Here is a 17,111-nt window from a genome sequence, read left to right on the forward strand (position 1 = left end):
TCTGCCGATTCTGGAGCCATGGCTGCTCAGATCCCCTTCTCTGCTCAGGGTAAACGGTGAGTGCTTGATTTCATTGGGGAAATATTTTGCTATATCTTAGAATATAGTTGTAGTTTAATTTTTGAGATTTTTACATACATAACATCTAAAATTACTGAAATATATACTTAACACCTAAACTTCTATATTTATTAATATATCACCTAAAATTTCTTTTTCCTTCTATTCTACAGCTCCATTGAAGCAATGAGATATTTGTATTCACTATAAAAGGTTGCTGTTGATGGGGAAGAGAGTCGTTGATAGTGATTTTTGACGGAAGGTTTAAACGGAATGTTAGAATTAATTAAAAGAAGGGTTTTAAGTGGTATATTAGTAAATATAAAAGTTTAGGTATTAAATATGTATTTTCAATAGTTTTATGTGTTATGTATGTAATTGTGTGTGACAACTTTATTATTGATGACAATTATCAATATTATTAATGATGATGGGCAACGACCTGATTGACAGTGGTAGACATCAATGTAATTATTAACGGCAAGTGATGATCTTGTTGGCGTAAGCAAGCATTGATTGGTGTTGACAACAAGCACAAACTTTGTTTGCATTGGTGACCATTGACTATTGATGATGGTAAACAATGACCTTATTAGCATCTATGAGTGATGATATTGGTGTCAAAGGTGGACAACAATCATATCAGTATTGGTGGGTATCAATATTGATGTTAAAGGTTGGCAACAATCTTGTTAGTATTAATGGGAATCAATATTATTCGAGATGGTGTATGATGACATTATTTGAATTGGCTGGCATCTACGCTATTAATGATTGCGGGTGATAACCTAATTAGCATTGGCGGATGTCAGCATTTATGTCAATGAACGAAATTACCTTTGTGGTTGACATTGGGCATCCACATTGGTAGCAATGATAGACATTAAGTGCTTGCAAGTAGAGCTTTGGATTCTCTCCTATAACCCTTTTTATGACATCATCTCAGCCTCTGCCAAATATGTAGAACCTGAGTCCATCTATAAATTTTATGGAGGGAGACATTTTGATCATGTCAAACAGAAATGAAAATACTCCATCGAACAATCCATGTTAATCTCCATCTCAATATCTTAATAATATTGTATTTGATTGATTTTGGCTCGTTGAATTCCTCTCATCAAGATGCTCCTTTTGATTATAAACATGCAATATTCGAATATCATCTAATTCCTAAAACGATGCCATAAAGTTTCTAACTATTTCTTCTATTTCTTGATTTAGATCTATCTGGACTCATATCAAGACACTTTTTATGTTGTAGGAGTAGTCTCATCGAAAGATTTGCTTCAACTTTAAATTAGTCAAAAATCAAGTTCAAATGATAGATTTATGATTCAATCACTTATATGTAGGACTGTTCTATGATGCAATCATCTAATCTCAAATGTTTTAAGCTAACAGACTACGATAATATACATCAAAATATAAACTCACTCACAACTTATATATAAATCTCAAACTCAAAATCACTTAATTAACGGCCTAAGCTCTCAACAAATAGACAAAAATAAGCTGCATCATTTTAAAAACTTCACCTTCATTATATAAATTGGATAGGTAAATCAACAAATTGATTAAACTGACATACTGAATAAAATGATATGATAATTGATCATCAATCAACCACCCCTTGAACTTTTCTAGCCATTAAAAAAAAAAAAAACGCACGTGCGCTTCAGCAACTTCTGTGGCTGCAAGTTGCTGAAGCAGCCTTACTTAGCATAAGCAATGGCGTCATCTTCCTCACTGTAATCCATATTTCTATTTATAGTCAATGGTCCTCTCTGTAGACTCTCTCTGCTCATCAATGGAAGCCATGGAGGAAGAAGTGGTGATTATCGGAGCAGGAATCTCAGGGCTCGCTACGGCCCTCGGCCTCCACCGGTGAGTTTATCAAGTTTTATGTGTGATTTAGATTTTATTTGGGTCGCTTTAAAGGTCTGTTTGAGATTTTTTTTTTGTTGCTTTTGTTTTTAGATACTAATAAAGTAGTAATAATTTAGTTTGGCTATTATTATTTTTGTTATTTTTTTATTTCGATGATAGAAAATTAATTTTTTTTAAATAGAGTATTTAAATTATTTTTCTCACAATACTTTTACAATAGATTTTATAAAAATTTATAGCCATCTTAAATAGATCCTAAGTTTTTCTATTTTTGTTTTCAAAGTTCATGTCACAACCACAGCTTAAAAAATACTTTTAAAAAGAATTTAAAAGTGAAAAATTTAACATAATTCTGAAAAAGTTGTATTTGAAATACATATTATTTTTCTTATCATCAAATAATTAAAAAGCTAGTCCATGTTTAGGACGGTTGCAACATTTTCTAAAATTAGTTATGAAGTTGGTGTGAGAAAAAATTACTTAGGATATATTTATAATACCTACAACATTTTAAAAAGTTATTAGTAAAATTTCAATGGAAAAAAAGAAACATCTTTTCACAACAATTTTTTTTTTTTGAAATGTAATAAGAAAGCAGTAGCCAAACGAAATTATGATTGCTGTCCGAAAAGTCAAAAAGTTATACCAAGTTTTAGGTGTTAGATATGTAAATAGTATAAAATAAAGTGATATGTATGTAAATTTCCCTAATATAAAATATGTTGAAATTTATGAAGTTAAGTTTTTTGCAAATATTCTTCAAAAAAAAAAAAAAATCTTCTCCGTAATTATAATAAGAAATAACGGTAAAATTTTAAATTATTTGTGATTCCTTATCTGATCCCAGGAAGGGGATACGAAGTGTCATCCTGGAATCATCCGAGTCGCTGAGAGCTTCCGGCTTCGCTATCACCTTATGGACCAACGCCTGGAAAGCCCTCGATGCCCTAGGCATTGCCGACTCCCTGCGCCGTGCCCATCTCCGCCTCCAACGGTAACCTTCTCATCACACTGATCTCTTTATCATCTATTTCAGATATAATCTTTCAATTCTTATGCAGAATCGTTGCAAAATCTCCCGCTTCTGGAGGCATAACTGCTCAGATCTCCTTCTCAGCTCAGGAGAAACGGTAATGAACCAAATAGCATCTGATAAGTATATTTGACGAGAAGTAGATCATAGAGACGATGATCGAGGTTTTGCTTTGTTGCAGGGGAGAGTTTGAAGGGCGTTGCTTGAGGAGAAAGTTGCTTCTTGAGGCTTTGGCAAAGGAACTGCCTCCGGGCACTATAAGGTACTCTTCTAAAGTGGTTGGAATAGAGGAGGATGGCTATCTGAAGCTTCTGCACTTAGCTGATGGGTCGATCCTCAAGACTAAGGTGACTGTCTCTGTGCACTTGTATGTAAGAAAAAAAATGATAAATTGTTTGATTTTGATTATGCGATTTAGAAATGTGATATGCTGAGAGTATTAGGATTAATCTCACGTCAAATGGCTTTTCAATGCTATAAGGTGTCACATGAATAAAAATAGTGAAGGCTAATAAGGAATTAGATGATGAGAAAATACAAAGCTTGGATATTGATGACTTGCATAGCTTAGGACATTTTGGAGAGGATCGAGGCAGGCTAGTCTAAAAAAGGAGAAATTATTAGGTGCGGAGACCGGTTATGTTCGGACTCCAATAAAAACATGACATATGTTCTTGTACATAGGGTGTACAACTGTACACGCTATATACAAATTACAAAAATTATGTACATAATGTATACAAAATTTTATACATAATATACACACCATGTCACATTTTTATTGGAGTCCGGACATAACTCCGCGTCTGGACTCCGCACGTCATAGCTTCTCCTAACAAAGATATATAAGCATTCGTGCTGCTTTCGAAGATGGGGCTCACAAAATATCAGATTGATTTTTGGCTTGAGTGAAACCGAATGAGTTGAACCATCCAAAGTTTGGCTTACTTTGATCTTCTAGTTGGGCATAAGTTAAATATAACATATGCAAAAAGTAAAAAATGGCTCATTCCAAGCCGTCTTGATTCAAATTCAAGATGGCTTGAAATTACAGCAATTCAACCGGAGCTAGATTACAGTTGATTTTGTTAGGGCCTTAAGTTACCAACTGTAATATTTCATGCAGGTCTTGTTAGGGTGTGATGGAGTGAACTCAGTGGTCTCGAAATGGCTAGGGCTCAGCAAGCCTTCCTTCTCTGGGCGCTCAGCCATTAGAGGTTTCACTGAGTTTCCTCAAGGGCATGGCTTCAAGCATGAGTTCTTGCAGTACTCTGGAGAAGGCTATCGGTTAGGGTTTTTGACCTCTGATGAAAAGTCCATTTATTGGTTCTTCACTTGGACTCCCACTGATCAAGGTAAGCTAGAGTAATAAAACGTATTTTACTCCAGATATTAGTAGCAAGACATTTATCATTCAATTATCATCATTAGTAGTTATATCTAAATTTGTTGTGGTCGACTTCATAACATAATGCTTATTTGGCTGGACTTTATGCTTGGTTTGCAGCAGCATTAAAATGCTCCGAATAGGTTAATCATAGTCTGATAAAAAAGCTTGTGCTAATTTATAAAAAAATTACTTCAAAGAAGTTGTTATTAGAATGGAGTTATGAGATTGTTTCTGTTGACCACTCTTGTGATCTTATGAGGTCTCTTGATCTCAGGTTCCTTATAGATAATTCTGATCACTATTTAGGACCCTTGTTGGTCCCTTTTAGATGAGGCTTCTCTAGGCTCAATATGCTGGTGGGGTGATAGGAAACACTTGTAGATCACAAGTATTTCCTATCAATCTTCTAAAACAGCGAGAATCTTCACAAAAATCCGCACAAAATCGCTAAAAAAACAGCAGATAATTTGTATTACTTGATGAAAGCAAAACGGAAAATAGCAAGATACACTTGATCCTCTATTCGAGAGGAGGATCGATCTCTCCCAAATCTCTAGACGCCGCTAGAGCCCAAAGAAAACCTAAATCTAAGAGATCTCAAATTTCAGCCAAATTCAAGATGCCCTAATCCTAGGAAAACAAAGTATTTAATGCATACAAATCAAAAGGAAATCCCTAAACAATCCCTACATTCAATTTTTCCTTCCAAATCCCTCCAAAATCCTTCCTAAATGGCTCTGTTTGAACCAGGCAGGGCGTGTGGCTGAAACGGGAGGCGGAGGCTTCCGCCTCGTTGTGCTTGGGCCGGTCCCGCATGGACCGGCTGGACTGATCCATTGGATCTGTCTAACAATACTCCCCTCCCGAAGATCCACCTTGTCCTCAAGGTGGAGATATGCTCGTGTTCCGATGGAGGTGGCCATTCTTGAGGTGGTTGAAAATTCTTACCAATTTGTTGAATTAGAGATTGACCTGAAAGAGCAATTTCCCCTGCCTCCTCTTTCCTGATCACATCCAGCTTGTGTAGTCACACTAGAAAATCTTCCCCTACCTACCATGGTCTTAAGTGATACCATGGCTTTGGATAGCCCTGCATCTCCCCTTATAACCACTTTTCTCCCATCCATCATTAATTTCATTGTGAGTGCTCCCCAATTATCTTTGATTTCCCCTAAGGTTTGCAATCACTTCATTCCTAGGATGACATCAGTACTTCCTAATTTTAGTGAAAGAAAGTCCTCCCTTACTTGAATCCCTTGGATGGTCAACATCACTCCTCTAAAGATCCCCCGACATTTCTCCACCTTCACTGTACCCATCATCTCTCTATAACAACCAGTGTCCACCAATTTCACTCCTAATTAGTTGATGACCTAAGTGGAAATGAAATTGTGGGTAGCGCAACTATCAATTAGCACCACCACCTCCCTGCCCTCTATCTCCCCCTTCACCTTCATAATATGATTCGTAGTGAATCCTACCACTAAGTTCAGGAAAACCTTAGCCAGATCCAAGTGTAGCTTCTCATCCATCTCCTCCTCCGTTTCCTCTTCAAAATATTGATAGAAATGCTGATACAACATCTCGATATACCATATTAATAGATAATTATGCATGGCATAATGTTTGATAGAAGCATGTGTTAGAACCATCAGCATAAACATAACTGATAGACAATTTAGATTTGTTTAACCATACAACACCTGCAATTGATTGATAGTATTCTTATCAATTTTCTTATAGATTGTTGGATTATTGAATAATTTGGTTTCATTGATCATATTTGTTTTGCTGTTGTTTAATATTGATTTTATATATTTTTTATTGTTCATATTGATAGCTTATTGATTGATATTGACTGAATTGGAATAGACACATTGATTATTTTGTCTTGCATTAACTTGTTGGGCTATGTGCTCATTATGTGACTTTTAATGATTTCAGGTAAATGTAAGAAGCCTGAAGAGTGAGGCTAGGCAATAACAATAATTTTTTTTTTAATTTTCAGTTCTTTAGCTTTATATATATTTTTTGTAATCTGTTGTGGCTATTGTATATATTATTTTAGACGTTGGACTTTAATCAGGATGTAAACATTAAGTGTAGTAATGTAATTATATTTTGGCCAAATTTTCGAACTAAGCATAATTAGGCCAAATTTTCGAACTAAGCATAATTAGGCCAAACTTTCGAACTAAGCATAATTAACAATTTAACTATAAGATTAAGCATGGCGCAGAAAGAATTTAAAAATAGGCAAAGTCGCTCGTTTGAAAGGCCACTTAGGGCTAATCCAGAGCACGACGTGGCAATTAAAGGATTTAAGGTAAGTCGCCCGTTTATAAGTCGCCCGTTAATCGGGCGACTTAGACTTAAATAAATGATCTACTTTCCTTTCCCGATCCGTTCCTCTCCCTCTTCGCCATTTTTTCCCTGCTCGCTCGCTGCTGCGTGTGTTCGTCGCCGGTTAAGCAAAGGTATGGCTTTTTTTTATGCATTTTATGTTAAGTAAGTTCAATGTATGTTGATTATTGTGTATTTTGCTTAGAGAAGTAAAGATTTATGCTTTACAAACTGTTTCTCTAGTTTTTTTTGTAAATATCTTTGTTTGTGGAATATATTTGAAGATTTGTTTGCGATAAGTAAAGATTTCTGCATTTAGGCTGTGAATGTTTTAAATATTTTATAGATCTGTGATTTAGAGTTAAAATATATATAGATCTGTGATTTAGTGGCAATTTGTGCAGTAAATATATCCAAGATTTGACTTTTAATGATATAGAAATTACCAGTAAAAGCCTCAATACTTGTAAATTAGGTTACTCACTTAACTTTCTTGTTTTAATTTTTAACGTCAAAGGAATATTCACATGAAATTTTTAACTCTTTTATATAACTATTGCATTTGCAAATAAAAGCCTCCATTCGATAATATACTTAAAAATTTTGACGAAAAAAATCAACTGTCGAAAACTCAATTTTGTTTAGTCAAAATTTTCATAAGAAGAAACACAATAACGTACTAAAAATCACATGATGAAAATTTTGTAAAATTTGATAAAAATATATATTGAGAAGGAACACAAGTCACGATACAGTTATTTCATTTCAAACACTTTCTCCTTGGTTTCTTGACTGCTTTACTTTAAAAGTCAAATTACATTCAGGTTCTTTCCTGTACTAACTATCCTCTACCTTAACTTGGTTTTGTAAAAAATTTAAAATTTATTATTAAAATTTTGAAATAAATTTCATGAATATTATATTTATTTTTTATGTTTTAGCATTCAAGAAATTTTGAAGTTTATTAATATAATTAGTATTCTAATTGATAACTTATAAAATATTTATATATGTAAATGCTAAAATTTAAAAATAATTAATTGTGATTAAAGAATCATTACTATAAAATTATTTTTGATGCTAAGTTCTGTAGCAATAATTAATAGCATAGTTATGTAATAATAATTTTTTTCTAATTTTTTTTTAATATTTGATTTTGATATTGTGCTTGCTCTAATAACTATTGTCTACTTAATTAGAAGTAGCAACTTAACATTTTATAAATTTAAACGTATATTAAGAATATTTTATTTGTTCATCTTTTTTAGTGGTACGTACGAGTTGAATAATGAGTGGACGTGGTGCAACCTTCATGCTCCTGTATGGAGGCGAGTAACAAGTTGATGATAAAATTGCACCAAGTTATTCTGGGGGGAGAAATCGTCCCTTACATGTGCCAAGAAATTTAAACTTAGAGCAGCTTAAGTTAAGAATACTTAGAGCACTTAAGTATGATCCTACAAAGTTTTCTGTGAACTTAGTCTGTCGAGTGCCTGTGGGAAATGAGTTTGTTGCTTCACATGTTGAAGATGACGATGTTTGTGAAGTTTTATTATGTCAGGCTGAAACAGAATTTCTCATCATGTATGTTGATGTCGAAGAAAAAAATGTGAGTGAAGATAACATTGAGCCTCCAAATTCACAAAGATATGCAACTTCAACCCAAGTGCTAGGGGAGGACATTTGGACTGCACGAGTGCCTCTGATCAGTTGGAAGAGGGTTGAGTGGCACTTGCTAGATAGAGTACTACGACAGTTTGGATTATGCCCAACTACTAACATCCAACCAATAGATCTAAGCTTCAAAAGGGTAGATGGTCGTGGGAAATCAGACATGGACTGGATGTTGTACCACCAAGCATACATTGCCATATGGGAGAGTAGGCGTGGATGCATAGTTACAGGGGACCTCCTTGACCAGCATAATAACTACTAGATTCATCACTACATACAGTGGTACAAGTCATGGGCAACACTATACATGTTGAATGCACCTGTTGAGCCTCCCACAACGGCATATCCTAGAGCTCCCTCTGAGCGCCTTCTGGTAGGTTTAAATTGAATATGCTATAAATTTATTAAATAATTTCTTTTTTTTTTAAATAATAACAAATTTCTTTTGTTAATTCAGAGAGATTTTTTCCTTGATATTGAACATGCTTTGCAACAACACTTCAATAGTACAAATGATAAACAACAACAGAGGGACATAAACACAGTGGCAGAGCTTTGTCGTGGTTTGCGTAGGTAGTTGTATATTCAAGATCAAGGATATTTTAAGCATTATTAAAAATTTTATTAACAATTTAAGCATGTTTAAAAAAAAATTAAATATAGGCAAAATCACTTATTTAAACGGTGACTTATGCTGACTAGGATTGTAGCCGTTATGCCGAGTTGACAAAGAAATGTTTCTATTAATAAGTCCCCAAGATAACAAACGACTTATAAGTCGCCCGTTAAACGGTCGACTTAGTCTATAATTAAAAAAAAATTAAATTAAAAAAAATTCTACAAGTTTGGAGAACTGTTAAAGAATAATATGTAATAGAATTTTTTTGGACTATAAGATTTGATATTAGATTGAAGAATTTAAATATATTAGATTTAACACTCATTTAATAATTCTTAATTTTTTTTAAATTAGATTTTGTAATAAAAAGGTTGGCACGACAAATGTATATATTAGTTATATATACTTAAAAAAATATAAATATTAATTAGTGTTGATATGATTAGATTTGATGGGTGTTTCATTATAAATATAAGAAAAATTTATAAATTGGCTTAGGTGCAAATTACTAGCCAGCTTAAAAAGACTTTTAAATAAAATGATAATAATTTAAATAATCCATAACATAAGCATACTGAAATTAAATAATTCATATTATAAGCATACTGAAATACATAAAATGATGAACTAGCGTCGCCTACGTGGCCTCTGTGGCAATGCATCAGCGCCTGAAGTGTAATGTTGTGGAGGTTACCGTGGCCTTTGACGTAGCATGTGATGTTCCTCCTTAGCAACTTCTTCCTCAGCTATGTCATCTCTAAGAAGGGAGCTCGGTACAAAATCTGAGGTGAGGTATGCATCCAAATTCGCTGGCACCTGATTACTGAAGAGGTCCGCAGAGGGCCCTTAAATTTATAGCATATTCAATTTAAATCTACCAGAAGGCGCTCAGAGGGAGCTCTAGGATATGCCGTTGTGGGAGGCTCAACAGGTGCATTCAACATGTATAGTGTTGCCCATGACTTGTACCACTGTATGTAGTGATGAATCGAGTAGTTATTATGCTGGTTAAGGAGGTCTCCTATAACTATGTATCCACGCCTACTCTCCCATATGACAATGTGTGCTTTGTGGTACAACATTCAGTCCATGTCTAATTTCCCACGACCATCTACCCTTTTGAAGCTTAGATCCATTGGTTGGATGTTAGTAGTTGGGCATAATCCAAATTGTCGTAGTAAACTATCTAGCAAGTGTCACTCAACCCTCTTCCAACTGATCAGAGGCACTCGTGCAGTCCAAATGTCCTCCCCTGACACTTGGGTTGAAGTTGCATATCTTTGTGAATTTGAAGGCTAAATGTTATCTTCACTCATATTTTTTTCTTCGACATCAACATATATGATGAGAAATTCTGTTTCAGCCTGACATAATAAAACTTCACAAACATCGTCATCTTCAACATGTGAAGCGACAAACTCATTTCCCACAGGCACTCGACAGACTAAGTTCACAGAAAACTTTGTAGGATTATACTTAAGTGCTCTAAGTATCCTTAACTTAAGCTGCTCTAAGTTTATATTTCTTGGCACATGTAAGGGACGATTCATCCCCCCAGAATAGCTTGGTGCAAATTTATCATCAACTTGTAACTCGCCTCCATACAGGAGCATGAAGGTTGCATCACGTCCACTCATTATTCAACTCGTATGTACCACTAAAAAATATGAACAAATAAAATATTCTTAATATACGTTTAAATTTAGAAAATGCTAAGTTGCTACTTCTAATTAAGTAGACAATAGTTATAAGAGCAAGCACAATATCAAAATCAAATATTAAAAAAAATTGAGAAAAATTTATTATTATATAACTATGCTATTAATTATTGCTACAGAACTTAGCATTAAAAATAATTTTATAGTAATGATTCTTTAATCACAATTAAATATTTTTAAATTTTAGCATTTACATAAATAAACATTTTATAAGTTATCAATTAGAATACTAATTAGATTAATAAACTTCAAAATCTCTTGAATGCTAAAACATAAAAAATAAATATAATATTCATGAAATTTAATTTCAAAATTTTAATAATAAATTTTAATATTTTTACAAAACCAACTTAAGGTAGAGGATAGTTAGTATAGGAAAGAACATGAATATAATTTGACTTTTAAAGTAAAACAATCAAGGAACCAAGGAGAAAGTGTTTGAAATGAGGTAGCTGTATCGTGACTTGTGTTCCTTCTCAATATATATTTTTATCAAATTTTACAAAATTTTAGTCATGTGATTTTTAGTACGTTATTGTGTTCCTTCTTATGAAAATTTTGACTAAACAAAATTGAGATTTCGACAGTTGATTTTTTTCGTCAAAATTTTTAAGTCTATTATCGAATGGAGGCTTTTTTTTTGCAAATGCAATAGTTATATAAAAGAGTTAAAAATTTCATGTGAATATTCCTTTGACGTCAGAAATTAAAACAAGAAAGTTAAGTGAGTAACCTATTTTACAAGTATTAAGGCTTTTACTGGTAATTTCTACATCATTAAAAGTCAAATCTTGGATATATTTACCGCACAAATTGCCACTAAATCACAGATATATATATATTTTAACCCTAAATCATAGATTTATAAAATATTTAAAACATTCACAGCCTAAATGCAGAAATCTTACTTAACGCAAACAAATTTTCAAATATATTCCACATCAAAGAGATTTACAAAAAAAAAAAAACTAGAGAAACAATTTGTAAAGCATAAATCTTTACTTATCTAAGTAAAATACACAATAATCAACATACATTGAACTTAACATAAAATGCATAAAAAAAGCCATACCTTTGCTTAACCGGCGACAAACACACGCAGCAGCGAGCGAGCAACGAAAAAATGACAAAGAGGGAGAAGAACTGATCGGGAAAGGAAAGTAGATAATTTATTTAAGTCTAAGTCGCCCGTTTAACGGGCAAACGGGCGACTTTCGCCTGTTAAACCTTAAATCCTTTAATTGCCACGTCGTTCTCTGGATTAGCCCTAAGTCGCCTTTCAAACGAGCGACTTTGCTTATTTTTAAATTCTTTCTGCGTCATGTTTAATCTTATAGTTAAATTGTTAATTATGCTTAGTTCGAAAATTTGGCCCTTGGAATATAGAAGTTATGACCTTAAGATGACCGAAAAACTTATGCCATAGGTGTAACCACCCTACACTTTCCCCACTTTTCTCTTAGGTGTGCCTTTCTTCACCTCAATACCCATCTCATATAAGAGTGCGATGTACAGGGAGCCAACATCATTTGTTTTATGACAATAACATGAGGTTAATACATTTGAGACAATTTTTTCCATTTAATACCTTAGTCTTGCCATTGCTTCTAATCTATATAGGCCACAAATTTCATGTAACTTTGAGGGTTAATTTGTAAGATGGGGACTTTAGGGGCATCTTTTATTAATTTTAATGGCATATTATTTTGTCGATGGTGGCATATCAAAATTGTTTGCTTGCGTGATCAAGTGAATTCAACATGCCAACATGGGCGGATCCCCATTGATGTCAGGGGTGGGCATTTTTGATATTTATCCCTCCCCTCAAAAGAACATTTTTGCCCTTATATTATCATCATAAGTGTCGTTGGCCATCCCGCAAGTTCGTACTTCGCAGCCGCTTTCTCAATTCGTGCATTCAACATTCAAGACGTCGCCGCCTTGCAGCCGTCTCGCAACAGTCTTCTTCCCAATCGCATTCGACATTTCCAACATGTAATTGGAAGATGAATGATAAAAATTGCCTCTTATAAATTTGATAGTATTATGTTGGTTAAATTTTTTAAAAAAATTTATTTATTTTTATTACTATTTGATGTTATTATCTTCTTATTATTTTATTTTTGTTATTATTATTGTTGATATCTAATTAATTAAAATTTTGTCCATCTTAAAAATAGAAGCTGGATCCGCCCCTGCATGCCAGCATCAACAAATTCATATTTTCTCTTGTTTTAAGGCAATTAACTAATTCCATTCATTGATTGAAAAAAGCCTTCTTTCTTCTCCATTCCACAGACAGAGATGCTGAAGACAATGCAAGCAAGATGAAGCAGTTGATTTTGAGCAAAATGCACAAATCAAATTTACCTGTGAAAATCATTGAAGTCGTAGAGAAGACTGAAATGAGCGGACTTGTCTGCTCTCCACTGAGATACAGATGGCCTTCTGATTTACTCACTGGAAATATCAGCAAAGGCAATGTTTCTGTAGCTGGAGATGCTTTTCACCCCATGACCCCTGATCTTGGCCAAGGAGGATGCTCTGCACTTGAAGACGCCATTGTTCTTGCTCGAAGCTTAGGCGGTGCTCTTCTTGAAGCAAGGCTTTGTAAGACTGAGGAAGAAGAGTATGAGATCATTAAGAAGAGCTTGGAGAAGTATGCGAAGGAGAGGAGATGGAGGAGCTTTGACCTCGTTGCTTCTTCTTATCTTGTTGGCTATGTACTGCAGAATGATGGAGCAGTTATTAGCTTTTTAAGAGATAAGTGCTTGTCTGGGATTTTGGCAAGGGCGCTTTTTAAGAAAGCCGAGTTTGATTGTGGGGAGATATGAAAACTTAGGGTTTGGGGTGTATATTTGCTTTTGGTAGGGAAATATTTTGTAGTATTGTTATAGTATGTGTATGAGGATGTTATGCTCTTATGAATTTTGTTGAATTTTATGCACTTTTGAATCTAATTTGCCAAATATTAAAGGATTAAATTGAATTTTTGGGAGCCTAATTAGCGACTATGATCTATAATTTCTTCCATATTGTTAAGGGTGTAAAAAAATGATCCGACTTGAAAATTCGGTTTTGATTTGACCTGTTTAATTAATAGGTTGGGTTCAGGTTGACATGCCAATAAAACTTTGATCTATTTAATTTTTTTTTTATTTGTTGGTATGGTTGTCTTTAGTGAACTTAGCACTGTAAATGAAAATAAATATTTTTATTTTTATTGGCGTGTTAGTAAAATTGAAGTTAGTGAAGTTTTAACAAAAAAATAAAGGGTGGAAAAATCAATGGATTTGATGATATTCTAATAGAGGTTTGGATATGGAGCATATGTTATGATGTGATACTAATGTTTTTCAAAATCAATTTGGATTCATGTCAGGTAGTCTACTATGGAAGTTATTCATTTATTGAGAGGGTTGATGGAGAAGTTTAGAGATACTAAGGAGGATCTACATATGATATTTATTGATTTAGAGAAAGCATGTGATAAAGTTTCAAGCTATGGAGAATTCTAGAAAAGAAAGATGTTAATAATGATTATATTCAAGTCATTAGGGATATGTATCCAGGAGTTTTTACTTGTATTCAAACTCAAGGTGGCTTGACGAAGCATTTTCCTATTTCAGTTGGATTACATCAATGATCAATCTTAAGCTCTTATCTTTCTACTTTAGTCATGGATGTTCTCACTAGACATTTGCAAGATGATGTATGTTGGTGTATGCTTCTTGCTGATGATATTCTTCTTGTTGATAAGACTAGAGAGGGAGTTGAATGTAAACTCGAATCATGGAGATCAACCTTAGAGTCTAAAGGTTTTCGTTTGAGTAGATCTAAAACCGAATACATTGAGAGTAATTTTAGTAGTAATAGATATAATGGGGGGGGTTATGACTTTGAGCGATCAAGTCATTAATAAGTGAACTCATTTTAGATATATTAGATATGTTGTTCAGAGTGGTGGTGAAATAAATGGGGATATTATTAGTAGAATTCAAGTTGGATGATTGAAATCGAGGAATGCTTTGGGTTCGTTTTGTGATAGAAAGGTACCATTCAAACTTAAGGGCAATTTTTATAAGATGGTAGTGAGACATGCAATGCTTTATGCCACAGAATTTTGGCCATTAAAAGAGAAGCATAATATTAAGTTTGGTGTTGCTGAGATAATGATGCTCAAGTGGATGAATGATTTACTCTTAGAGATATGAAACGAAACAAGCATATACGTGAAAAAGTTGGAGTAGTTTTGGTGACACATAAGATTACAGAGAGCCGCCTTAGATGGTTTGGTCATGTAAAACGTTGGGCTTCCAATGATCATATTAGGAGAGTAGATGTATTAGATTTTGCCTATGTTAAGAAAAGTAGATGTATACCTAAAAGGACTTGGTTCGAAAATATTAGAAATGACCTTTCTTTATTAGATTTAAATGAGAATTTGACTCTTAGCATGACATAATGGAGAAAACTGATTCATGTAGCCGACCCCCACGTAGTGGGTTAAAGGCTTGATGTTGTTGTTGGTATGATTATTTTTTATTTATTAATTAAAAATCTATTGTTTAAAAGTTATAAATTTTTTTAAATATAAAAAATGGGTTATTGGGTCCCGTTTAAGTTGCTAGAGAGTCGGGTTCATGTTCGATTTTTTATCCGTTTACGAAATGGATCATATTCTGGTTGATCAGATTCGAGTCAAATCAATACTCAACTTATTGACCCGTTTTGACACCCCTATATATTCTTATGCATATCGAGGTGTGTTTGTGCTTAGGCCATTTTCCAGTGTGGAGTTATCTGTCATATCAAACAATCGACTTAGTTGATCGTCCTCGAGGGTGGATACCTTATTTTAGTGGTGATTAAACCACATGGTAAATAACTCTTTTGACCTTAACCAAGCAAATTAATTCATGTCCTAGTCAAGGGGTGTCAATTTCGGGTCACAGGTCGGGTTCGGGTCGAACTCGAAACTGACCCAACACTGTTCGACCGGACCCAAACCCAACCTGTTTTTGCAAACGGGTCAGTTTCTTGGATCCGAACCCAACCTGCTTCGGGTTCGGGTTGACCCGAACCCGACCCGCCTTCGTCGATGTTCGACTTCGCTCCTTCGTTGCTATTCGACTTCGCTCCTTTCGATCGGATCGGAAGCAACGACAAGAATACGAGAGTTCACTCACTGTGAAGGAGTTGCCAGCTCCACTGCTCCAGGCTCCTTCGTTGCTGTTCGACTTCGTTCCTTACAACATTTTGATTGGAAGCAACGACAGGAGTTCACTCGGTGTGAAAGGTAACTTTCTCCCTTTTGTGTCACTTGGCTGACTCCTTCGTTGTTGTTCAACTTCGCTCCTTAGACGACATTCCCTTGCGATTGGATAAGAAGTTACAACATTTTAATTGGAAGCAATGTCGGGAGTTCGCTCGCTGTGAAGGAAACTTTCTTTCTTTCGTATCTCTTGGCCGACTCCTTCGTTGTTGTTTGACTTTGCTCCTTGGACAACATTCCCTTCCAATCGGATTGGAAGTTACAACATTTTGATTGGAAGCAACAACGGGAGTTCGCTCGCTGTGAAGGTAACTTTCGTCTCTCTCCCTTTCGTGCACTTCTTTGGCCAAATCCCGTAAATATGCCGAGCTACAGTATTTCAGGTCAAAATTGGGTCATTCTCGGGTTTCCGGGTCAACCTGAACCCGACTCGGAATTCCAAACAGGTAGAAAATCAGGACCCAAACCCGACATTTTCGTATCGGTTTCGAGTCAAATTTTTGAGTCGTGTCCAATATTGACACCCCTATCCTAGTGGGTCAACACTAGCTTATTTCAATTATTTTAATAAGCTTGCTGTTTTCCCACTTGATTAATTTGATAGTTTTGTTAGTTTTATGCTGTTTATTTGATGCGCTTGATGGTTTTATGTTTATCCTCTTGGATTGAGTTAGCGAAAGTGGGCCTTATAAGGCTACATTTTTAGTTTTAATTTTTTTTAAATGTCATGGGAATATTTTATGGATATCATAAAATCTAAGTGTTCCATAATAATTTTGAGCTTTACTAAGATCATTAGGTCAAAGAACATGAATATATATTGGACATATAGTATATATATATATATATATATATATAATATGAAATAAATTAATATAATGAAAAATCATTTTAATAACATGCAAATTAGAAATAGATGTAAACTTATTAAAGATTTTAAACTCAATAGAAGAATAAATTATCATATGATATTATAAATTGTTAGCTTGAAGTTAAAAAAATTATATAAAAAAATCATAGTAAAATATAATAAAAAAATAAAAAATAAATTAGTATTAAGTAACTATTATTTTATTTAAGTAAGATCTTTTAATATAAGAAAGAGATGGCTT

General features: G+C 34.1%; 1 protein-coding gene across 1 annotated transcript; it reads left to right on the plus strand.

The window, feature by feature from the left end:
• The first annotated feature begins 1,796 nt into the window (after positions 1-1,796).
• LOC110098854 (monooxygenase 2) lies at positions 1,797-13,722 on the plus strand. Its single transcript, XM_020825794.2, has 6 exons — positions 1,797-1,944; positions 2,795-2,941; positions 3,009-3,077; positions 3,162-3,327; positions 4,107-4,335; positions 13,023-13,722. The coding sequence occupies exons 1-6, from the start codon at positions 1,835-1,837 to the stop codon at positions 13,556-13,558; spliced, it is 1,257 nt and encodes a 418-aa protein (XP_020681453.2). The 5' UTR covers positions 1,797-1,834; the 3' UTR covers positions 13,559-13,722.
• Positions 13,723-17,111: the final 3,389 nt, after the last annotated feature.

This window comes from Dendrobium catenatum, unplaced genomic scaffold (genome assembly GCF_001605985.2).
Source record: "Dendrobium catenatum unplaced genomic scaffold, ASM160598v2 fragScaff_scaffold_1523, whole genome shotgun sequence".
NCBI lineage: Eukaryota > Viridiplantae > Streptophyta > Magnoliopsida > Asparagales > Orchidaceae > Dendrobium > Dendrobium catenatum.